We start from the raw sequence: 24,982 nt of genomic DNA, 5'->3' as shown, positions 1-24,982 counted from the left end.
AAATATTAACGTTATTGTGCAATGTTAGTTTTCCACCACTAATAGTGTTTTCTATTTAGCCCAAAAAGTTCTACTTGATCTCATCTGACAAGAGCACCTTCTTCCATTGCTCGCTGTGTCCCCTACATGGCTTTTTGCTAACTGCAAATGGGACGTCTTGCTTTTAAAAATATCTTTCTTTTCCCACTCTTCCACACAGGCCAGATTTCTGGAGTATATAACTATTAGTTGACCTGTGGACAGATTCTTCCCACTTGAGCTTTGGCTCTCTGCAGCTACTCCAGTTACCATGGGCTTCTCAGCTGCTTCTCTAATTTTTGTTCTCCTTTTTGGAATGTCAGTTTAGGTGTATGGTCATGTCTTGGTAGGTATGCAGTTGTGCCGTACTCCTATATTTGAAAAATGGATTCAACAGTGCTCTGTGAGATATTCAGAGCTTTATTTTTTATAACCTCACCCTGCTTTACTCTTCTCCACACCTTTATCCCTGACCTGTCTGGTGTGTTCCTTGATTTTCATGATGCTGTTTGATCTCTAATGTTCTCAAACAAACCTCTGAGGCCTTCACAGAACTTCTGTTGTTATACTGAGAAGAAATTGCACACATTACTAATAAAGTGACTTCTGGGGGCAATTGGTCACTCTGGATTTTATGTACATGTAATGCTGTGGATAAACAACCACTTAAATTTCAACAAACTTTCTAATTCTAGTCTTGGTAAATTTTCTCATCTCCATTTGTAATCCAAAATGGTACCAATAATGGCAATGGCAATACGTGACCTTGGTGTGGCACTTTGGGAGCTCATTGACTGATGTGCTAGCCACTGAGCCACTGTGCTGTCCATCAAATTGGATTGACATGTCATAAGTGTGCTTTGTTGAAAACCCCTAGTACAAGCAAATTATAGTGGGTCTTTATTATCAAACTGCTGCCCCAGAATTTATGCCAGGATGGTGCTTGTAATAGGTGGTACAAATCTATTAGCAGACTTTATCTTTGCACATTCATAGCTGGTCTTGGGGTTGTGAGTAGGGATGATCGAATACCTCAAATATTCGGCTTCGCGAATATTTGCTGAATAGGTACCCGCTATAAGACTATTCGTGAATATTTGATGTGCAATGTAAGTCTATGGGAAACCCAAATAACAACTATTCGGAACTATTCGGGCTTCCCATAGACTTACATTGCACATCGATTATTCGCCTAGCAGCGACCTATTCCTCGGATATTCGCAAAGCCAAACATGTGAGGTATTCGAACATCCCTAGTTGTGAGTCTTATTTTTTAGACTTGATGAATCAACCATTCCAACAGACTGTGAGCTTATTGGAGACCTAGCAGTTTTGACTTATGAACATTATAAATTTTAATAAGACGCTAACTGAAATGATGGAAACAAAAGATATTTTTAGGGGGAAACTGTTGCTTTTTCTCTATAGGTATTTACTGTGTATGTAGAAATGAGCGATCCTGATCAGCAAAGATCGGAGAATGTTAAAATCGTGCGATCTTTGGCCAGATCAGATTGGGATTGGACATCCAATCATTTACCCCAAAAGTCTGCAATCTTTCCAAGGATCTGTAAATGTTCAGATGGCAAAAGCCATTCTCTACCTGCCGATCACAGCCATGTCAAGTATTGAGATGGCTGTGATTGGCCACTGTAAAAAAAAAGGAAGCAAAAGGGTTAAAGCAATACATTCTTCCTGAATCCCCATGACTGGAGTGCTACTTCCGGGTCAAATAACTATCAGTAATCCACATTCACTGTTTCCCCTAGTCCCCTGCGTCTCTGATTGGCTTCTGTCAAACCCTGCCCCCAGACAGCATCTGTGATTGGTTGGAATCACAGGCGCTGTCTGCGGGTTTATATTGTGAAACAAAGTAAAGAAATAAATAAATAAAACAATTGGCGTAGGGTCACTTCATTTCTTGATACCAGCACAGATAAGGCCATGGCTACAGGCTGCAGCCCCCCGCCCTGTCCTTATCTTGGTTGTGTATCAAAATAGGAGGAACCGCCTGCGGCTTTAAGTTTTATTTAAATAAATAATTTTTAAAAAACGGCATGTGGACTCCCCTAATTTTGATATTCAGCCATGATAAAGCCTGACAGCTGGGGGTTGGTATTCTCAGGAATATTCTCTGAAATACATGGTGCCCATCACTTTTTATAATGAAGACCGAACAGTTAAATTTTTATTCACTTTAATCAATTACTAGACACAGATTAAGGATATTAATAGGATTTAGCTTTACATATATCTTTTGACATGCAGACTCGTCTTGTGTCATCTCAGACCTACATCTCTTTGTGAGCTGCAATGAATATGACGGCTTTATAATCAATGTGGTCATTTACATCCGCTCTCTTCTTAACCTTACAAAGGTCAACAATAAAACCTTCTCCAACCAGAGCTTTCCTGGCAAAATCCTCATCATAATTCAACGCATGGAACGTGTGTTTCCCGACTGTGAAATATGTTATATCTAAACAACCAATTAATATAATGTGTCCTCCAGGCTTCAGCAATCTTGAAAACTTCCTGAGATATCTCCTGTAATCATCTTGATCTTTGCTGATTACATCCAGGAACCAAGCACTGATGATACAATCTGCTGGTGGTAGAACGATTGGATCTATTATATTTTCTTTCTCGAAGTCACATTTCAGAACATGGTGAAGGGCCGATCGCACTTTTCCTTCTTTGTCCTGTAAATGATTACTGAAAGAAATGGAAAAAATAATGATAGGGATTCTTTCTCAGGCAATATTGAATAGGATGATGTTAGAGCTCAATGGTTACCTATGCATCATTGACTTCCAGTTGGGGAAAGACCTGAATCTACCAAGACCAGGGCCAGGACAAGGTATTTTGGTGCCCTATGCAGATGAAACCAATAGTGCCCCCATAAACCCTCAGCAGCTAAAAAAAGTGAATGGGTTAAAGACTAGAGTAGTAGAACCCCTAACGCACCCCCACCTTCTCTTATTGGCTAGGCAACAAGCTCCAACAACCACTTCCACCAGGAATGTTACCTTCTTCTCAAAAAAATACAGCAAAAGTAAACCAAAATGTTCTACTTTAGGCGGGGCGGCTCAATAGGCAGTGCATTTTAAAAGTTAGATATAGAATGATTCATTGTTTGTAGGCCATTTGTACAACAATACCAGGGATGAATAGTGATTTTCATCCCTGATGTCCTACATTTTAATTGTCATACCCAAGAATAGTCATATAATCTAATATAGCTTTACTATAATTGGGGCTGTTTGGTTGCAATTAATGTCTCCAGGATTTGGTGGATATTTTACTGGGAGCTAATTAGACCCCATTTTATATATATATATATATATATATATATATATATATATATATAGATATATATATATATATATATATATGGAAAAGTATGATGGTGTGTAGTTTTTGTGACAAATACAGTACAATACTGAGGTGGTTCGGTTGAAATATTCCTGGAAGGATAGTGATTCTAGTGGTATAGTCATGTACTGATGGTGGTGTTAGTGTTGTATTCCTGTACTGATGGTGGTTCTTTTATTATTCTTTTAATTTTTTGGACTTATAGTTCACCTGTTTAATTCTGTGTCTCCATGTAGTTTTGTGACATGACCCCACTCAAACGCTCCTGTACGTTCATCCACCCATCTCTTCAGCTCCATGATGCATCGGTCATTGACCTTCAGGACTATGATGTGCTTGAAAAAGTCACAGGCTGCAAATAAGTGATGAATCATGGAACTATGACTGATATCAATTAAGACATCGCCCTTAATATGACCTGCAGAAAAATCCAAATATTGAAATATAATTACAGAGAAATGAAAATGTCACAATATCAGTAACCAATATCTAAAAATACTACTATCATTGTGAGTTATGGACAGATTCCTCATTTGTAAGTTTTGTCTGGTTATCCCTGGTGATATTTGAGTTCTCGTAATAAAATAAGGGAGACATTTCCCAGGAAAATCTGCACAAACAGGTACATTTGAAATTTGCCTTATTCACTTATCTCTACCCTTTTCTTATTTTATGTTTTGACTTGTTTTACTTCTTTTTGTAGGATACTAGTATATGGAACTTTATCTGTATGAATTAGTACAACATACCTGTAAAGAAGAACAGCATGTAGAGATGTAGCCAGAGAAAAATGATCTCTTTTGATCTCTTTTAAAACCAACTAAAGAGAACAATTAGGATACATACCCTCTGTAAATGTTTTTATAAGATTTTCAATGGGAAATATCAACGAATCCTCTTTAGAGACCTTATCAGGGTTATCTGAAAAATAGCTTTGCAGATGTTGCCTGGAATCAAAGTCATCCTCATGGTAGAGCTTATAGGTGCCGGAATCCATGGTGTGATCTTGTATCAAAGGCAAGGTGACTCTTTCTATACCGGTGTTCAAGCGTTTTATATCATCCACAGGAATCAGTTTACCAAACTTGTTAAACTTATTTATCTTATCACGAGTTCTTTTCTTCATTTATGGAGTCATGAGATCCTGTTTTTACATGGTGATTAAAATATAACAAAAAAAGACAAATATGTTTAATCTATTAAGGACTAGGGACGAGCGAACCTGAAATATAAAGTTCCTGGTTTGTACCAGATAAAATATATCTTTGGACCGTGTTAGCCAGTATAGATAAAAAATTGTTTAAAAGAACCGAAGTCCTCAGTGGTTGATACCTTTTAATGGCTAACTGAAAAGATGGTAATAATAGCAAGCTTTCGAGACTACTCAGGTCTCTTCAACAAGCATGGTATAACAAAATCTGAAGAGTCACATATTTATACACAACAGGACATAGAATAGTGCAGTAAAGAAAAAAAAAAACAAAAACACAGAGTGTTCAGTTCTTGCACCAACCACAGACCTTTACTTGTTCCTCCGTTTTCAGTTCGTGTTTGTCATCTGAATAAAACTTGATAAATGACTTCAGACCAACCAATAAAACAAGCTTTTCCAGTGTGGGCACTTCCAACCCCATGAAAACCATGTAAGTGTTGGCATGGCTGTAATTGGCGGAGGCACTAGTGTTAAAGAAAAATAAATATAAAAAAATGACATGGGTTTTCTGCTCTATTTTTGATAACTAGGGTCGGTAAATCAGTAGCTGCAGGCTTCAACCTCCAGCAGTTTGCTTTACCGTTGCTGGTTATCAAAAATAGAGGGGATCCAACAATGTTTTTTTATTATTATTTAAATAAATAAATTTAAATAAAACAGTGTGTGGTCTGTCCTATTTTTGATAACTAGCAAAGGTAAAGCTGACAGCTCGGGCTGGTATTACCAGAGTGGGAAGGTCCATGGTTATTGGCCCCTCTAAGCCTGAAAATAGCAGCCTGCAGCTGCCCCAAAATTGACATCTTACACTAGATGTGCCAGTTCTGGCAATGTACCCTGCTCATCCTGATTACCCTGATGCTGTGGCAATAGTATTAATATATGGGGTTGATGTCAGCTGGGAATTGTCAAAAATCACAGCTGACATCAAGCCCTAGGTTAGTAGTGAGGAGTCATTTTTTGATACAGCCCCATTACTAACTTGTAAGTCAAAAGTAATAAACACAAATACAGAAAATCCTTTATTTGAAATAAAAAATACAGACACGCTTTGTGCTGTGTGCGCTCTACTAAAAGGACTTTTCAGCTGTGGTTGAGAGTCTCAGGAACACATTCCCCACCAATTTGCTCAGAATTATTGGGCATAAAACATAGAAAATTTCCCAAAAGTTTAGTTAAGTGGGCTTTACATGCTATGACATTGCTATCAATTGCTAGCGATATTGAGCGTGTAAGCACCCGCCCCCGTCGTGTGTGCGATATCGTGTGTTCGCTGCCGTAGCGAACATTATTGCTACGGCAGCGTCACACGCACTTACCTGGTCGGCGGCATCGCTGTGACTGCCGAACAATCCCTCCCTCAAGGGGGAGGGACGTTCGGCATCACAGCGACGTCACCGCGACGTCACTAAGAGTCCGGCCAATCAAAGCAGAGGGGCGGAGATGAGCGGGATGTAACATCCCGCCAACCTCCTTTCTTCCGCATTGTGGGCGGGAGGCAGGTAAGGAGAGGTTCCTCGTTCCTGCGGTGTCACACGGAGCAATGTGTGCTGCCGCAGGAATGAGGAACAACTTTGTTACTGCTGCAGCAACAATATTAGAGAATGGACCTCCATGTCACCGATGAGCAATTTTGCACGTTTTTGCAACGATGCAAAATCACTCAAAGGTGTCACACGCAACGGCATTGCTAAAGCGACCGGATGTGCGTCGCAAATTCCGTGACCCCAACAAGATCGCTTGAGCGATGTCGCAGCGTGTAAAGCGGCCTTTACTCTTTAAAGTGCATTTGCAATACTGGCAATAATCGGAAACCAATTATTGGTGTAACAAAACAGACTGTAAAATCACCCAATGCACAACCTAAATGTTTGTTTGTCGGGTGAAATGATTTTTCAGCTTACCTGTCACCCAAATGCCAATTAAATAGCAGAAACAGTTATACAGGGGAAGTAGCCCCTACAGATATCATGTACAGTTTAGCCTAAAGGGGCTGTCCAGTATAGAATGACAAGTCTGCAGTCACTCTGTGAATCCTCCCTATGCACTCACTGTGCACTGCGAGCATTCGCCGGTGCTGCACCAGAAAGGGCGGTCAAGTATGTGATATGCGGTCAGAACTCGTTTAGTGGTTGTGGCCTGTCTCAACACACTTGTATTGAGCAAGATCTTGCCCACTAGATGGATTCTACCCAGGTAGTATGTATACTGCACACTTGACCGGTGTTCCTGGTGCATACATCGGCTATTCTTCGCAGCGCAGTGAGTGCGCCAGAAGGATTCAGAAATTTGCAGTGACTGTAGACTTGTCTTTCTAGACTAGACAACTAATTTAATATTTGCTGAATAATCTACTTCTTAATATGCAAATGAGGGAGCTTTGGTGCACCCTTGGTGTGGCCTATGCCGTGGGGTGTCCTTATGCCCTTATATTTCCACATGAAAACCAGTCCCTTGTCTTGAATAAAAGCGATCAATTAGTTAGACTGGCAGAGGTTGTGTACAGAGGTTGCGATAAAAATTGACATTGGATGAGCCCAGCAGCCCATTCCAAGTGTCAGTGCGGGTGTGCACAATGTGGCTGTGGGCACAAACTGACACTGGATTCCTACGTGCCTTTGACTGCGATTTTATGCCCCAGAAGAGTAGCAAGGAAAATGCGTCACTGAGGAGGAGAGGGCCTAATAATGCGGGGGCATACTGTCTACTCTTTCAGCACCACTTGTATTTACTGTATATGTGACGCCCTGGGCAAGCCAGGGGTCACAGGTAATGACATCACCACACCCTACACCCCGGTTAGGCACATCTAAGCTAGACCAGAAATCCTTGTTGCCTTCCCCAGGGGCTGATGTCCACACCAGGGGGTGGAGCCAGGCGGTTGGTCTCCACCCACCAAGGAGTTCACAGTCCTGGAGGAAGGAAAACACAGGCAGTTAGAGTGAGGCTAGGGAAGTGAGAGGAGAGTTAGCGTTTGGAGGAGGAAGTGAGAGGAGTTGAGTTTGAGAGGTGGAAGTGAAAAGAGGAAAGTGACCGCTTAAGAGCCTGAAGTGAGTCCGGGTGTGTGCCCCGGACAGAGACAGCAAGGTTAGCAGACGGCGGTGACCGTCTGCAGGAGTGGCCTATCGGAGGTGCCGTGAAGACCGTGGACGGGTGGTGACCCAGCGGTACCGGACCGGTACACAAGGAGAAACCAGCACCATTGGTAGGGGCCTTTCGGATCCCGGCAAGGCTAGGAGTCGCCGTAAATTTGCCAAATCCGTCAGTGAAGGGGACCTCCGGGTTTCCAAACAACTAAGTCCCGATTGAAGGCAACAGTCCAACCGTATGAGAGAGACACCGCCACCGCCAAGGCACCAGTTTCTCAGGGCCAGCGCCTGCGGGCAAAGAGGGGCTCCTCTGGCCCATATCCAAGTCGGGGAGCGGGTTACCAGTGGGAACCCATCGCTACCAACATTACACAAGGTGCAGGGAAAGAGACAGTCACCGTTAACTACCGGGGAAAAGCAACAGCAGCCGTCCGTGGGAACCGTCTTTCCAGCCGTGTGTTTTACCGAGAACTGTGTCACCGTCTCAGGCTGAGTGAGTACCACCGTGCCGTGAGGCACAGCACTGCCCCCAAGCGACCCTGCACCTCACCAGGCCCCGCACCTGGCCTGCCATCCCTCATCCTCCACCCCATCACTGGGCACCGGGACAACTAACTCCTACCCACGGAGGGGGAGAACTAACAACTCTGCTGCTCCCTGTCACCGCTCCCGGGATCCCCATACAGAGCAGTGGTGGTGTTACCAAAAATCACCACAACCGTGGGTGGCGTCACGGACAATAAATCCCCAAAACCAAACCCCTTTTCACTCACGGGCGAGGAGCGCCGCTCGAGTCCCTGGGATCCGGCCCATCGCTCGAGCCACCGAGCAGCAGCGGCCGCAGCAGCAGCGGCAGCCGGACCCGAGAAGTGGGAGAGCGCAGCGTCCCCTCCTCCTCCCGCGACATATATACTTAAAGGGCAACCAAAAACAGACAAGTACCTGGCATCAGAACAAGCCCGTAGCCACAATTGTGCACTCACACTGACTCCAGATGCACGCTGCTGCGCTCAACCAGGGTCAGTGTGCAAGTGCAGACTTGCACTTTGATTTTAGACAGCACTAACTTTTACCAATGTAGCACTGACAATAAAGACAAAAGGTTGGCTTTAATATACAAATACCAAAGTGTAACAGCTCACCAAAGCAAAGCCCACACTAATGAGGCACCAAAGCTCTCTCATTTGCTTATTAAATAAAAGTAGATTTTTCTGCAAATACTATAGAAGCACTATGGTAATTTTCCCCCCTAAACCAGTGAAAATGTTAGTGTAGTGTAATGTTTGTGTGAGAATTCACTCACCGATTGCTGTTTTCTCAGGTGGCTGAGCGACCCTGAGCTGTGGAATCGGCTTCTTTCTTTGCTGAGCCACAGCAGGTTCGCTGTCCATGTGCTGAATATCTTTTACCTTTTGTTTCATTCTTTCTGACAGCAGGTGTTTCCATTTATCATTTAGTCTGTACTATCACACTCCGGTTGCAGCTATTTATACCTTCCACTTGCTGGTCTTCACTGTCGGCTATATGCTATTATGAATCCTGTTTGGAGGTCTAGTCATACTGCCGAAGATTTATGCCAGACAGAAGGAGAACTGTTTTGTCTGTCTGTCCTATTTATTTCTTCTGCTAAGTGTTAGGTTATAGGAGGTTTTCCTTTCTTACAGTGGTAATTTATTTTCTTCACTCTGCATTCGTGTCCTATGTTTTCTCACCTAAGTTCTCTGCTATCTATGCATGCCTTCCTTATTCAGGGTTACAGTGCTCTGTGCTTCTTTCTGATTCCTAAGGAGGTAGGAGAAAAACTTTTCAACCATTCAGGCAGCAGAGTCCAAGTTGTCATCTCCTAGTTTGCAGTCAGGGTTGTTCCAGCCTGCACAGGTGCCACCAGGGACTTTGTAGCTAGGAACCTTAGTTTGTACAGGAGCCAGTTGGGCTGGGTGCAGAAATATTGAGAATGAGGCTCTATTTTCCTGTGGGCATTACCATGAATTCATGACAGATTTCTTTGGCACAATTGTACCTGCTTATACCAGTTCTTTCTGTTGCTTCCACTTGGCTTTTGAACAACTATCTGATAATTCATTATACTCTTCTGTTGAAAATCTGGCAGTGAGAACCTGATCGTGACCAGTTTATGATGAGATTATGTTATTTCCACTTCTGGATTATGGCCTCAAAAGTGCTTACTTAAACTTTCAGTAGTTTAGAAATTCTGTAACCAATGCTATATGTATGTTTTCCAATAATATGGTTGCAAAGGTCTTGAGACAGCTCACTGGTTTTACCTTTCATGAGCTGTTTATTGTGTGGTACTTTGATAATGAGGCACCTTTTTATAGGCCATGAGTTGAACAAGCTGATATTATTTTTCATTAAAGGGAATCTATAACCAGGTTTTTGCCACCTAATCTGATAGCAGTATAATGTAGAGACAGAAATCCAGATTCCAGCGATGTGTCACTTACTGGGCTACTTTGTGTAGTTTTGCTGAAATCTCTAATCAGCAGGAAATTATCATTGAAGGATTACTTGACATGCTGACAGGTAGTCCAGAAAATGTATGAGGTGTGTATAACCCACTCCCAACACTGAATGGCAGCTTTCAGTGTACACTGTATATGAGCAGAAAACTGCCAATCATTAGTGTGGTACAACTCCACATTCGAATAACTGCTAGATCAGCAGAAGCGTAAACAAGGATTTTACCAAAATCACAGCAAGCAGGCCAATATGTGATACAACACTGGAATCAGACTCTATAGGGTGCTTTACACGCTGAGACATCGCCAACGATATATCATCGGGGTCATGGTGTTTGTGACGCACATCTGTCGTCGTTAGCAACATCGCAGCGTGTGACAGCTAGGAGCGATGATCAACGATCGCAAAAACGTCAAAAATCGTTGATCGTTGACACGTCGCTCCTTTTCATAATATCGCTGCTGCAGGTACGATGTTTGTTTGTCATTCCTGCGGCACCACACATCGCTACGTGTGACACCGCAAGAACGCCGAACATCTCCTTACCTGCGTCCACCGGCAATGAGGAAGGAAGTAGGTGGGCAGGATCTTCCGCCCGCTCATCTCCACCCTTTCGCTTTTATTGGACGGCTGCCGTGTGACGTCGCTGTGACGCCGCACGAACCGCCCCCTTAGAAAGGAGGAGGTTTGCCGGCAACAGCGACGTCGCAGGGAAGGTAAGTATGTGTGACAGGTGTTAGCGATGTTGTGCACCACGGGCATTTATTTGCCCATGTCGCATAACCGACGGGGGCGGGTTCGCTCGCTAGTGATCTCGCTAGCGAGATCGCAGCGTGTAAAGTGCCCTTATGTCTCTATATTATGCTGCTCTCATTTGGAGGAGCAAAAACTTGCTGACAGATTACCTTTCAGTGGCAGGATTTTGTTCTAATTGATAGATTTCAGCTGGTGTCATGATTTTCCATGACTTTTTTGCACCTCTTTTTCTTTATGTGTTCAATACTTTTTCCATGTCATTTCTCATTATTACACATAGCTTAATCTTTAGACATTTATGGTTTGATTTCCTTGCCTAAATGGATTGGATGGGTTGTCACTGGCGTCTGGTGAGAAATTCATGTCAAAAGCACCTTTAAAAATATATTTATATAGAAAATTGGTGACGTTACGTGTTTAATAGTTATTTCACACGCTGTATCTATTTTTCTATCGACATTAGGTGGATTAGTGTGAAAATCCTCATGGCTCCATGCCTCAGTCGTTGTAATAATATACTGGTGCTCAAAGAAGCAAATGCTTTTCAACAAGCTGTAAAAAAAACTATTCCTTTTTTGGAAGTAGCAAAATGTTTGACCTGTGGAAAGTGAATTGATGGCTCCATCTGTTAAAAATGTATCATTTTTTTTAGGGCGGAGCTGTTTGAGATATATTATAATTACCCTTGTCAGGGAAGTGTACCCATCAGCAGCAGCACAATTAAAAACACAATGGACAGGCAGGAAAAAAACATCTGTGTAGTGGCAGAGGTAGTAACAGCAGCAGCACAGAATGAAACATGATGAAAAGGCAGGAGGTAAAATGTCTGTTTAGTGGCAGAGGTAGTAACAGCAGCAGCACAGTATGAAACATGATGGAAAGGCAGGAGGTAAAATGTCTGTTTAGTGGCAGTGGTAGTAAGAGCAGCAGCACAGTATGAAACATGACGAACAGTCAGGAGATAAGCATCTGTATAGTGGCAGAGGTAGTAACAGCAGCAGCACAGTATAAAACATGATGGAAAGGCAGGAGAAAAACAACTGTGTAGTGGCCGAGGTAGTAACAGCAGCAGCACAGTATAAAACATGATGGACAGGTAGAAGAAAAGCGTCTGTGTAGTGGCAAAGGTAGTAACAGCAGCAGCACAGTATGAAACATGATGGACAGGCAGGAGATAAGCGTCTGTGTAGTGGCAGAGATAGTAACAGCAGCAGCACTGTATGAAACATGATGTGTTGTGAATATGTTTTCCAGTTTGGGGCTCCCTCTTGTGGTCTGTGCTGGCGGTGCAGTTGATTTGTGGAATGAAATTCACCCACCTGTAGAGGACTGGCAATCAGGGTCAGACTGGGACTGTATAACTGAGTAGTTTTCTCTTGTTACTTGCCGGTGCTCAATGGTCTCCTGTTTGTTAAGGACATTCTGTAACCAGCCCTGCTCACAGCCAGAACTCCTCTCAGATAAGTGGTATTTGTACCTCTGTTGTTTGTTTTCCACTTTCTTGTTGTTTTTTTCTGTTTAATACTAATGCTCGATTCCTATTTTTGTCTGTGTGGAGTTCTTGTTGGAATGGGATCATTCCCTGCTGGGAGTGTCTGTATACTTCGCTCCATGATTCTGCGATGTGTTTTGTCATGCTTGGCATTAATTCAGTCCCTCATCTATATTAGTTTTTTGGATTCCAGTAACATTTTAGTGCTGATTCAATGGGGGAGAGGTTGTGGGACCTCAGGATTTTTCCATATCAGAAGTGCTGGTATATATTAGGGTTTTTATGGTTGCAGACAGTGCTCCTTCCTATCCTTTTCTATTAAGATAGTTTGGGCCTCACCTTTGCTGAATCTGTCTTTTCTGGCTTTGTATTGTGTTTTTCTATATCAACGTAGCCTTTACATGTGGGGGGCTATCTATCTATCTTTGGGGACTACTCCAAGGCAGATTAGCTTTCTTATATTTCTATCTGTGAGAATATTTAGTTCTCCGGCTGTGTCAAGATGACTAGGTTATTGTAGCCTCATCCCATGGCTACTTCTAGTTGTGTGTCAGGATTAGGTCTGCAATTCTTTAAGATTTCAGCCACTCTGTTACTATTTGAGATTCTGCATTTTTTGATCCTCTTCGGTCCCTGAATCATAACAATGATAGATAGGCAGGAGATAAGCATCTGTGTAGTGGCAGAGGTAGTAACAGCAGCAGCACAGTATAAAACATGATGGATAGGCAGGAGATAAGCATCTGTGTAGTGGCAGAGGTAGTAACAGCAGCAGCACAGAATGAAACATGATGGATAGGCAGGAGATAAGTGTCTGTGTAGTGGCAAAGGTAGTAACAGCAGCAGTACAGTATGAAACATGATGGATAGGCAGGAGATACGCATCTGTTCAGTGGCAGAGCACAGTATGGAACTTAATGGACAGACAGGAAATGTCTTCTGTGCAAAGGCAGTGGTAGCGGCAGCAGAATAAGTAAGAAAGCATGCACCATGAAGACTCAATAACTTCTTTAAGGCATAATAAATGTTCCCTTATTTTAAAAAAAGGTTAAAGTTTTGTTGATAATTTTTTCATGTATAGAATAGAGTTCCTATCACAGTGTAGCAAGACAGTATTGCCATTGAAAAGTAATGGCTTATTTACTTTATCTGTGCAGTGTAGAGTGAAGAGATGTGGTGCAACACAGACACAGTGGTCCAGGCAGGGAGCAGGGAGCAGTGAGGGTGGGTGAAAAGGTGAACCATAAGGTATATTTTGGACCTTTCCATGACCCTCTACTTTTCAGCAATATAGCGGCCACAACTGATGGCCTTCTTGTTGAAATTGCATGGAGTTAATTACAAAATATCTGTATGCACCAGAATGTAGATTTTTGTAGAATTTAAGTAGAATTCAATTCCACTTAAATAAATTTGTCCATTTGTAGTTGTGACCATTAGTTAATTAGGTGAAGTTAATCAAGTTCTGCATGAAGTTTGATACAAATTTTGAGATCTACTGAAAGTTTTTTCTAAATTTCACCAGTTTGTACCGCCTGTTATAGTTGATTGGCAACGAGGTTTCTGTGCATGCCAACTTCATGAAATCATGACCCCTCCCTGGTGCTCATCACAGTCAAAAATAATGGAGAAGATTGAGAAGAGCAGGGATTTTGAGCATCGGAGAGCTAAAAATTTGGTAAGAAATTTGGTGATGGTGAAGAGCAGTGGAGCTGGATACGTGAGTGGTGAGGTGAGTATAACTATTTTTAATAATTTTTGGGGGGCAAAATCTGCATAAACAGGAAAATTGAAAATTTGCCTGATCGGCTCATCTCTAAACTCTATCTGAAATAGATGGAAGAATAAATTTTGTATCCATGTAGATCGGGTATAAATAACGAAACATCACATCCCTTCTAGAATTCATTCCCTGAAGGTAATTTCCAAATTCATGATCCAGTATGTTTTCCCAATAAGCAGATATTGGCTCAAGAAGGGGATTAAACGCAGATATCTGTAAAAAAAAATCAGTTTGCTCTGATTTTTGTTACGGCTTGCATTTAACTTGTGTTACATCCGACTCAACATGATCATTGCTTGCAAATCCATTTTATAAAAAATTACAGCAAGTAAGTATGAACTTTTTTGTCTTAGTAAGACCTGTTTCAGATGTTAGTGATTCTGGTACGTATGTGCTAGTTTTTATATGTACCAGAATCACTGACATACGCAGACCCATTATAATCAAAGGGTCTGCGCACATATCAGTGATTTTCACTAACTGTGTCTCCGAGCGGCATACATGTGTGTCCGTGTGCTCCACAAGGAGACATGTCCATTCTTTTCTGGCATCACTGATGTACCACAGAGCACACTTTGGTATGATCTGTGAAACACGTACCAGAAAACACATACATTTAAAATAAAAAGCTTTTTAAACCCACCTTCTCCAGCTCTGCTTATCTCTGGCCGCTGCTCTCTGCTGCTTCCTGCTAATTACTGTCATGCATATTCATTTATGCATGGCACCACGACCCGGAAGTAGTTGCAGAGATGACACAATGGCGGCCAGATGCTGCATTGCGGGACTCTTCAGCAGGAGCGGGGACAGGTGAATTTATCTCCATGTGCAATCACGGAGCACGGAGCACGGATTGCACATGAACAACCCACGTGTGATGTGACTCATGGCACACATGTCAGTGAAAAACACACGTTTTTCACTGACATGTGAAACAGACCCAAGGGACAGAAATAGGTGAATGGAACATCTGTTACCATATAACGGCTTTATTGTGTGCACTTATATCAAAGATACAACTCCTGTGTGGAAGACATAAGCTTGAATGGATGTTCATATGTAATTTGCAACTTATCAATTAGATTTTTCCTGGAATACATGGTGCGCCTCACTTTTTATAATGAAGACAAAACAGTTATATTATTAACAATTGTATCATGAACTAGACAAAGATTAAAGGGAACCTGTCATCACTTTTTTGGCCTATAAGCTGAGGCCACCACCAGTGGGCTCTTATATACAGGATTCTAACATGCTGTATATAAGAGCCCAGCCCGCTGTGTAGAACATAACAAAACACTTTATAATACTTACCTAAATGGTCGCACTGCAGTTGATGGGGCTCAGATGGGCATCTTCATCCTCTGGTGCCGGTGCCACCTCTTTCGGCCATCTTTGTCGCCACTTCTGTTATCCTCCTGAAGATCGTGGTGCATGACGCATCCGACGTTATACACACTCGCCAGCATTCAGATCCTGAGCAGGCGCACTTGGATCTGCCCTGAGCAAGACAGATCAAAGTATTGTAGTGCGCCTGCGTGGAACCGGCGAGTGTGTATGACGTAGACGCATCATTCACACAGCATTCAGAAGGAGGACAAAGATTGATGAAAGAGGAGGCGCTGACACCGGAGGACGAAGACGCCCATCTGAGCCACATCAACCACTACGACCATTTTAGGTGAGTATTATAAAGTGTTTTTTACCTTCTACACAGCAGCCTGGGCTCTTATATACAGCATGTTAGAATACTGTATATAAGAGCCCAGTGGTGGTGGCCGCAGCTTATATGCTGAAAAACCGGTGACAGGTTTCCTTTAAGGATATTAATCGGATTTAGCTTTACACATAACACTTGACATGGAGACTCGTCTTGTGTCATCTCAGACCTACATTTCTTTGTGAGCTGCAATGAATATGACGGCTTTATAATCAATGTGGTCGGTCATATCCGTTCTCTTCTTAACCACACAGTGGTCAATGATAAAACCTTCTCCAGCCAGAGCTTTCCTGACAAAATCCTCATCATAATTTAAAGCATGGAACTTGTGTTCCCCGACTGTGTAATATGTTGTCCCTAAACAACCAAGTAATATAATGTGTCCTCCAGGTTTCAACAATCTTGAGAACTTCCTCAGATATCTCATGTAATCATCTTGATCTTTGCTGATAACATCCAGGAACCAAGCAGTGATGACACAATCCGCTGGTGGTAAGACGATCGGATCCATTATATTTTCTTTCTCGAGGTCACATTTCACAACATGTTGAAGGGCTGATCTCACTTTTCCTACTTTGTCCTGAAATTGATCACTGAAACAAATAGGAAAAATGATGAAAGGGATTCTATCGCAGAGGGGTTGTACATAGAAATCATCGGGTCCCATAGCAGTAGGTATAATTGTCCCCCTCCTGAAAAAAGAATCAACCGGTTTACCCGCCGGCGATTTTCTGTTTTTCATTTTCCTTTTTCACTCCTCTTCTCCCGAGAGCCATAACTTTTTTATTTTTTTTTTTCAATTTAGGCATATGAGGGTTTTTAGTGGGACAAATTGTACTTTTGAAGGATACCATTCATTTTGCTCCATATTGTACTGGAAAACTGGGGGAAAAAATCCAGGTGCAGTGAAAATGCAACAAAAATGCAATTCCACGTTTATTTTTTTATTATTTACCATGTTCATTATACGGTAAAATTGATCTGGCATTATAAGTCTCCAGGTCAGTACAAGTTCGTTGAAACCAAACATGTATAGTTTTACTATTATCTAATTGGCAAAAACAAATTCAGAAGTTGGTGAAAATAAAAGAATTGTGTTTTTTTCGCCATTTTCAAAAACTACGTTCTCATTTTTCAAGATTTGGGGTTGTGTGTTGCTTATTTTTTTGCATCCTCAGCCTATGTCTTTAATTATACTTTTTTTGGGTAGATGCAATGTTTTGATCGCCTGTTACTGCATTTTAATGCACTGTTGCGACAACCAAAAAAGTATTTCTGGCATTTTTATTTTTTTTATTCACTTTTTCCTTTACCAATCAGATTAATAGACTTTTTAGGTGATTTTACCTCTTAGGTTTTGGGGTTTTTTTCATAATTTTTAAAGCTTTTTTTATGTTTTTTATTCATTTTACTAGTCCCCTGAGAAAACTTTATGCCTCCTCTGTCCGATCACTTGTGCTGATCAGAGCAATGGTAAAGCATTACTTAGTTCAACACAAAAAGGTTGTGCTCCTGTGAATTCCGACGCTGTGCCGGCATTCACAGGATGTGAGTCATGACAGTAATGGTAACATTAGCGGTTATTAGCTGACCCTGCGCTATCATGTAAACACATCGGCACCCCGTGATTTCGTGATGGAGCCAAAGATATCGGTGGAAAACAGTGCGATCCCCACAGGAGCACATTAGATTGCACTATCAGACAACACAATCTAATGGGTTAGCAGGCATGGGTGGATCTCCAGCTTGTTAGCCGCATATGTCTGCTGATCTGATCAGCAGACATGTGCAGGGGATAATGCCTGGTTTAGTGTTGTGCGTCATTAATAAGCCTCAATTCAGACATTGTGCATCTTACTTATCCGTGTGAGATGCACTTATATAGTGCTGAATAGCACGCCTGACTTAGGTTTCTGGCGTCATCTATAGGTTACAGTTAAGACACTGTACATCCCACCTATCTACAGTGTGTCCACCCATATTCTGTCCACTGCCATTAACGTGAGAACGGCGGCAGCTATAGGCATAGAAGTGGTGTCTAGGTATAGTAAAGCAGCCATGCGCTACACAATGAAACCACCTATAGCGCCACCTGGTGAAAACAACGGAGTTAGCATTTTTATTTAGAAAACGGAACGAGATAGAGAAAAAAAGAGAATTTACAAAGTTGTAGGGCATCATCAATTCAATACGAATTGACACCTTGCATACAGGAATGCTATGATTAGAACGTGTAACACTCACAAGGCTGCGGACGTGAAGCGATACCTCATGGAGACCTTCCTACAAGTCATTGGGTATGGTGGCTATGTGGAGTGGCCTCCGCTCACCTCACCTGACCCCATTGGACTTCTTTCTGTGAGGTCACATCAAACAGCAGGTGTATGCGACCCCTCCACCAACATTGCAGGACCTACAACGTATCACAGATGCTTGTGCAAACGTTTCACCTACCATATTGCACAGCGTGCAGCAAGATACAGTATGCTGTCCAGAGGCCAGATGTGCATTGCAGCTGACGGGGGCCACTTTGAGCATCAAAGTTAAATGAGTGCCATATGCGTGACCAGCATTCATTGGGGGGTCATGGGTTTCATATCATAGCATTTCTGTATGCAAGGGGTCGATTCGTATTGAATTGATGATGCCCTACAACTTTGTAATTCACATTTTTCCTTTATCTCTTTCCGTTTTTGAGAAAAAATTGCTAACTCCGTTGTTTTCCACCAGGTGGCGCTATAGGTGGTTTCATTGCATAGCGCATGGCTACTTTACTATACCTAGACACCACTTCTATGCCTATAGCTGCTGCCATTCACAAGTTATTGGCGGTGAACAGGATATGGGTGGACACACTGTATATTATGGGCTCCCAGTGCAAGCCTTATTGATGTGCAAGTTTTTTGCTGAGCAGCTGCCCCTCCCCCATAGCATAGAGGGTTGAGTGGTAGTGGCTGTGACATCAGCATCTTGCACCTGGGCTTCTGCCGCCTTCAAGAGGAAGGTGTATTACATTCTGTTTGTGCATGCATCATCTGGTCTGGCACCATTGGTAAGTTTTTTCTTTTTTGATACAGTTCTATGTGATTTATTTCAACATACGGGGGAGCCCAGGTCCAAATTTTCATGGGTGCCCATCGAACTCTAGTTATGACAATGACCTCTTACCTAAATGTGATCTTAACTGATCCTTACTGTGACCTTCTTACAGTACCAATTATTCTACTGCTACTAAGATTGAGAATTTTGATCCGAATGGATAAGTGTAGATTTTTTGTAATTTCATTTTGAATTGGCTGTGATTGCAAAATAAGGTATAAAAGATACACGGTATTACTCTAAAGGCCACTTTACACAAAGCGACATCGCTAGTGATGTCGCTGCCGATCGCACCCGACCCCGTGAGTTGTGCGTCATGGACAAATCGCTGCCCGTGTCATACAACATCGCTAGAACCTGTCACACTACTTACCTGCCTAGCGACGTCACTGTGGCCAGCAAACCGACTCTTTTCTAAGGGGGCATGCAGGCGGCGTCACAGCGACATCACACGGCAGGCGGCCAATAGAAGCGGAGGGGCGGAGAGCAGCCGAAGGAAAGACACGCCCACCTCGTTGATGGAGGACACAGCTACAGTGCTGTTAGTCGTTCCTGGGGTGTCTCAAGTAGCAATGTGTGCTGCCATAGGAACGACCAACAACCTGCATCCAAAAGCAGCAACGATATTTGAGATTAGAACAACGTGTCAGCGATCAACGATATGGTGAGTATTTTTGATCGTTAGCGGTCGCTCGTAGGTGTCACATGCAACGATGTCGCTAACGAGGCCGGATGTGCGTCACGAATTCTGTGACCCCAACGACATCTCATTAGCGATGTCGTTGCGTGTAAAGTGGCCTTAAGACTGCAGTCATATCTTTTTTACCAAAGTAACAATCACAATGGAATTCTCTTAGTTTTTGAACAAATATTTCACCTGTTTAATTCTGTGTGTCCATGAAGCTTTGTGACGTGGTTCCAATCAAACGCTCCTGTACGTTCATCCACCCATCTCTTCAGCTCCATGATGCAACTGTCTCTGACCTTCAGCACAATGATGTGATTGAAAAAGTCGCAGGCTGCGTACAGATGATACATAATGGAACCAAGACTGAGGTCAAGTAAGACGTCTCCCTTAATATGACCTGCAGGAAAAAATTCAAATATTGAAATATACAAAGCAAGAGGTGAAAAGTCGCAATATCAGTAACCAATATCTAAAATTACTACTGTTACCTATTAGGGTATGTGCGCACGTCTCTGCGTTCTACTCCGCAGCGTTTAAGTCACTGAATGTGCGTTTCAAAACGCATCCGAAAAGCTGCATTTTGAAAGCATTGTGCATGTGGAATTCATGCGTTTTGGATACTTGCTCTGCCATAGACAGAGTGGGGAAAGCATCCAGAATGCACAAAAGAAGTGACATGTTGCTTTTTAGAACGCAGCGTTTTGGCAAAATATTTCAGCAGCCGAAATGCTGCGTTCTAAAACGCAACGTGCGGATGGCATTTGCACAATCTTCATAGATTGTGCTGGGGATGCAGGGCGCATGCTTTTACGCTGCGTTGCAGAACGCAGCGTAAAAGCATGAAAAAAGCACACGTGCGCAACAGCCTTACTGTAAATTATGGGCGCATGTCTCATTTGCAAGTTTTTTCTTTTTATGCCTTGTCACATTTGAGACCCCAGATCATAATAAGGCCTGTTTCCCACGTCAGTAATTATGGTACGTAAATACTAGTTTTTATACGTACCAGAATCATGGATATACGCAGACTCATTATAATCAATGGGTCTGCTCACACAGCAGTGATTTTTCACTGACCGTGACTCCGTGTGGCGTACACGTGTGTCCATGGTTGCCACACGGAGACATGTCCGTTTTTTCTGGCATCACTGATGTCCTACGGACCACACTATGGTGTGGTCCGTGAAACATGTACCAGAAAAACACTGACATTGAAAATAAAAAGCTTTTTAAACTCACCCATCTCTAGCAATGCTGTGTTTAGCCTCTGCTCTCTGCTGCTTCCTGCCCAGCCAATTACTGTCATGCATATTCATTTATGCAGGCACAGCCAACCTGGAAGTAGCTTCAGAGGTCAGACAGCGGTGGCCGGATGCCGCACTGCGGGACTCTTCAGCACCACGAAAAGCAGGAGGACAGGTGAGTTTTTCGCCATGTGCAATCACTACGGATCACAGATTGCACATGTACAACCCACATGTGCTATGAATCACGGCACATGGAGGGACATATGCGTTTTTAACACTTCAGTGAAAAAGATCTATGCTTTTCACTGATGTGTGAAACAGGCCTAAGGGAAACATTTCCCAGGAAAACCTTAAAAAATAGGTAAATTTGAAATTTGCCTGATCTGCTCATCTCTACTCTTTTTTTATTTTATTTTCTATAACTTTTTTTTATCTTTGAATTGTTTTGCTTCTCTTTGGTGCAAACAGTCAAACATTTTGCTAAATTTGCTCCAAAAAGCCAGTGTACATGAAATCCCTTTAGGGTAATTAACTCTATACAGTTGAAACCAGAAGTTTCTATCCACTATCTATAAAGACACATCTGCAAGTTTTTTCCTCCGCTCTCTATAAATACACATCTGCAGATTTTTCTCTCCGCTCTCTATACAGACACATCTGCAGGTTTTTCCATCCGCTCTCTTTAAAGACACATCTGCAGGTTTTTCTCACTATCTGATATGAAATCAGAATAAACCTTTCCCGTTTTAGGTCCATTAGGATTACCAAAATTCTACTGCACTGCACTCATTGCATGTACCTGAGATCATTAGAACCAGGAGAAGGGGTCGGCAGCTCTGTACTTAAATTAATGTAATGAACTCATTATTCTATTTTCTTGGATTCTGTTCTTCCCTGGGATTCAAACTCCTAACCTCTAACATTAGAGGCAGCAGCAATAGCTATGAGCCACTGGCTACACTGTCATGAATTGGAGAATATTCTTTACTTGAATTTGCATTGTAATATTCTTCCTTACATGCACATTGTACTGGTACATCTCTAGATACCAGTGCATTTTTATATACTTTTTTTTTTTTAAACAATGCATGGCTATTATATCACTATGAATTAATTAGAAAAATAAATCAATAGCTCCTAACCATCTCAGATGTATCAGGACAGTCACAGATTTGGGTCTACACCCAGCTGTCCTGAGAAGCTTGCTAAATGTCACAGCCACCATGCCCCCTCTGAGATCTCATCCTGTCAGGAGAGAAAGATATTGCAACCGGTGTGTCTAGTGACATGGTTAAAGGCACAACTAAAAATTTGCCATGGTGCACAAATTTTGTCCTGCTTTTCATTTCTGTGCAAGTTGGAAAGCATGATATCGGTGTGCTTCTTAAAGCATTACGCAGTTTTCCTTCATACCAATAGAATATAATGTGATTCATTAAAAAATAGCAATGAGGTACTGGCTACACTTCTCATGTATGGAGAATTTTCTTTGCTTGACTTTGCATTGTAATGTTCTTCATTACATGCACATTGTACTGGTACATCTCTATATACCAGTGCATTTTTGAATACCTTAATTTTACATAAAAATATATGGATTCTTAAAGTATTACACAGTGCTCATTCATAGCAATAGGATATAATGTGATCCATTAAAAATAACAATGAGCTACTGGCTTCACTGTCATATATTGGAGAAATTTCTTTACTTTAATTTGAATTGTAATGCTCTTCATTGCATGCACATTGTACTGGTACATCTCTATATACTAGTGCATTTTTATATATCTTACTTTTACATAAAAATAAATGGCTTCTTAAAGTATTGCACAGTGCTCATTCATAGCAATAGGATATAATGTGATCTATTAAAAATAGCAATGAGCCACTGGCTACACTGTCATGTATCGGAACATTTTCTTTACTTGACTTTGCATTGTAATGTTCTTCATTACATGCACATTGTACTGGTACATCTCTATATACCAGTGCATTTTTATATACCTTAATTTTACGTAAAAATATATGGCTTTTTAAAGTATTACACAGTGCTCATTCATATCAATAGGAAATAATGTGATCAATTAAAAAGTCTTATTTGCATGCTGCGATAAAAATCGGTGGAAATTGACCTGAAGTGTTCAGATTTTTATAGCTGATTTTAACTGATGCAATGCATTGCAAATCAGTATCAAAATCAACTTTCTAGAAATCTGCAGCAAAATCAGGATTTAAAAATGTGTAAATATGAACGTCTCCTTACATCAGGTTTAAGAGTAACTGAACCAATAACTGAAATATTTGTAGAAACTTTTATCTTCCTCAACATATTTTCCAGGGTTCTGAAATTTACGGAGAGAAAAATAATTCCATTATTGACCCCAGAAATTCTACACTATTCATCATATTAAATAATCCTAGCTTTGTTCTACTTCTCTTGCTCGATATGTCAGCATTGTCCTTTCCCCTTCTGATTGGTATAACCACTATAACTCAAATTTGCCTAATTTGTATTTCGTAAACAGAATGATTAGCATACATACCCTCTGTAAAGGTTTTTGTAAGATTTTCAATAGGAAATATCAAGGAGTCATGTTCAGAGACCTTATCAGGGTTATCTGACAAGTAACTCTCTAAATGTTTTCTGGAATCAAAGTCATCCACATGGTAGAGCTTATAGGTGCCGGGATCCATCGTATCACAGGCAGTGACTGCACCTACACCGGTGCTCGAGGTCTTTATATAATCACCAGGAATTTTTATACAACACATGTTAGTAATGATTACATTTACTTATCATATCACAAGTTTTTAGCTTGATTTATGGAGTCATGCCATCCTGTATTAACATGGTGATTAAAATATAGCAAAACGCATAAAATTATATTTAACTCAAAAAGGACCAGACTTTCAGGAATACACACAATTTTTGAGTTTGTTTTTTGCCATTGAAAAATGTATACTATTTTGTCTATGATTGCACATTCCCTGTGACTAATGCGGGCGTCACATGGGACGATCTATTGTGCAATTGCACGAGCGATCGTACCTGCCCCCGTCGTTTGTGCGTCACAGGTAATTAGTTGCCCGTGTTGCACAAAGTCGTTAACCCCCTGTCACACACACTTACCTCCCGGACGACCTCGCTGTGGGCGGCGAACATCCTCTTCCTGTAGGGGGAGGGACGTTCGGCGTCACAGTGACGTCACACAGCGGCCGCCCAATAGAAGCGGAGGGGCAGAGATGAGCGGGACGTAACATCCCGCCTACCTCCTTCCTTCCTCATTGCCGGCAGGATGCAGGTAAGCTGTGTTCATCGTTCCCAGGGTGTCACACGGAGCAACGTGTGCTGCCTCGGGAACAATGAACAACCGGCGCACAAAAGAAGAAACAATTTTTTTGAAAATGAGCGACGTGTCAACGAGCAACGATAAGGTGAGTATTTTTGCTCGTTCACAGTCGCTCGTAGCTGTCACACGCTACGATATATCAAACGATGCCGGATGTGCGTCACTTACGATGTGACCCCACCGACATATCACCCGATATATCGTACCATGTGACGCCCGCATTAGCCTGGCGAAACATAGGACAGGATGCCTCACCACCATAGGGTCTGTATGGAGATTCTGAGTACAATTTTGTATTCCTGGTTGGTCTTTATTGTTTTCCTGACCACCTTTAGTGCTAGCTGACTTGGGTATCCTGTCTAGTATCTGGTACACAATGCTCACTACTTAAAGTGCCTGCAGTGAAATATGGCGATGACAATGTCCTTATGTGGGGCTGCATAAGTGCTGCTGTTTTCAAGGGCTATGTGTCATTGATGATATCATGAAGTCAATGTAGATACAGTTGAAACCAGCAGTTTCCCTCCGCTCTCTATAAAGACACAAATCCAGGTTTTTCCCTCCGCTCTCTATAAAGACACAAATCCAGGTTTTTCCCTCCGCTCTCTATAAAGACACATCTGCAGGTTTTTCCCTCCACTCTCTATATAGACATCTGCAGGCTTTTCCCTCTG

The 24,982-nt window shown here is 42.0% G+C and overlaps 2 protein-coding genes across 2 annotated transcripts; both read right to left on the bottom strand.

Moving 5' to 3' along the window:
- Positions 1-2,198: 2,198 nt before the first annotated feature.
- On the bottom strand, positions 2,199-4,443 carry LOC142256896 (nicotinamide N-methyltransferase-like). The gene is made up of 3 exons (XM_075328862.1): positions 4,240-4,443; positions 3,604-3,811; positions 2,199-2,733 (listed from the first exon to the last, which is right to left on the bottom strand). Exons 1-3 carry the CDS (start codon positions 4,388-4,390, stop codon positions 2,310-2,312), a joined length of 783 nt encoding a protein of 260 aa, XP_075184977.1. The 5' UTR covers positions 4,391-4,443; the 3' UTR covers positions 2,199-2,309.
- Positions 4,444-15,177: 10,734 nt separating this feature from the next.
- Positions 15,178-23,670, bottom strand: LOC142256844 (indolethylamine N-methyltransferase-like). Its single transcript, XM_075328773.1, has 3 exons — positions 23,502-23,670; positions 19,901-20,108; positions 15,178-16,517 (listed from the first exon to the last, which is right to left on the bottom strand). The coding sequence occupies exons 1-3, from the start codon at positions 23,650-23,652 to the stop codon at positions 16,094-16,096; spliced, it is 783 nt and encodes a 260-aa protein (XP_075184888.1). The 5' UTR covers positions 23,653-23,670; the 3' UTR covers positions 15,178-16,093.
- Positions 23,671-24,982: the final 1,312 nt, after the last annotated feature.

This window comes from Anomaloglossus baeobatrachus, chromosome 11 (genome assembly GCF_048569485.1).
Source record: "Anomaloglossus baeobatrachus isolate aAnoBae1 chromosome 11, aAnoBae1.hap1, whole genome shotgun sequence".
Taxonomy (NCBI): Eukaryota; Metazoa; Chordata; class Amphibia; order Anura; family Aromobatidae; genus Anomaloglossus; species Anomaloglossus baeobatrachus.
The sequence above is the reverse complement of the archived record's forward strand: the minus strand, read 5'-3'. Positions and strand labels throughout refer to the sequence as shown.

What these genes read in the sequence shown, in the direction of transcription:
- LOC142256896 (XM_075328862.1), bottom strand. Translation starts at nt 4,390, where the DNA reads ATGGATTCCGGCACCTATAAGCTCTACCATGAGGATGACTTTGATTCC. An exon ending in TATAAAAACATTTACAGAGG is followed by an intron (nt 3,812 to 4,239) that starts GTATGTATCCTA and finishes ATTTTTCTGCAG; the next exon opens with GTCATATTAAGGGCGATGTC. An exon ending in GGAGACACAGAATTAAACAG is followed by an intron (nt 2,734 to 3,603) that starts GTGAACTATAAG and finishes CATTTCTTTCAG; the next exon opens with TAATCATTTACAGGACAAAG.
- LOC142256844 (XM_075328773.1), bottom strand. Translation starts at nt 23,652, where the DNA reads ATGGATCCCGGCACCTATAAGCTCTACCATGTGGATGACTTTGATTCC. An exon ending in TACAAAAACCTTTACAGAGG is followed by an intron (nt 20,109 to 23,501) that starts GTATGTATGCTA and finishes TTTTTCCTGCAG; the next exon opens with GTCATATTAAGGGAGACGTC. An exon ending in GGACACACAGAATTAAACAG is followed by an intron (nt 16,518 to 19,900) that starts GTGAAATATTTG and finishes TATTTGTTTCAG; the next exon opens with TGATCAATTTCAGGACAAAG.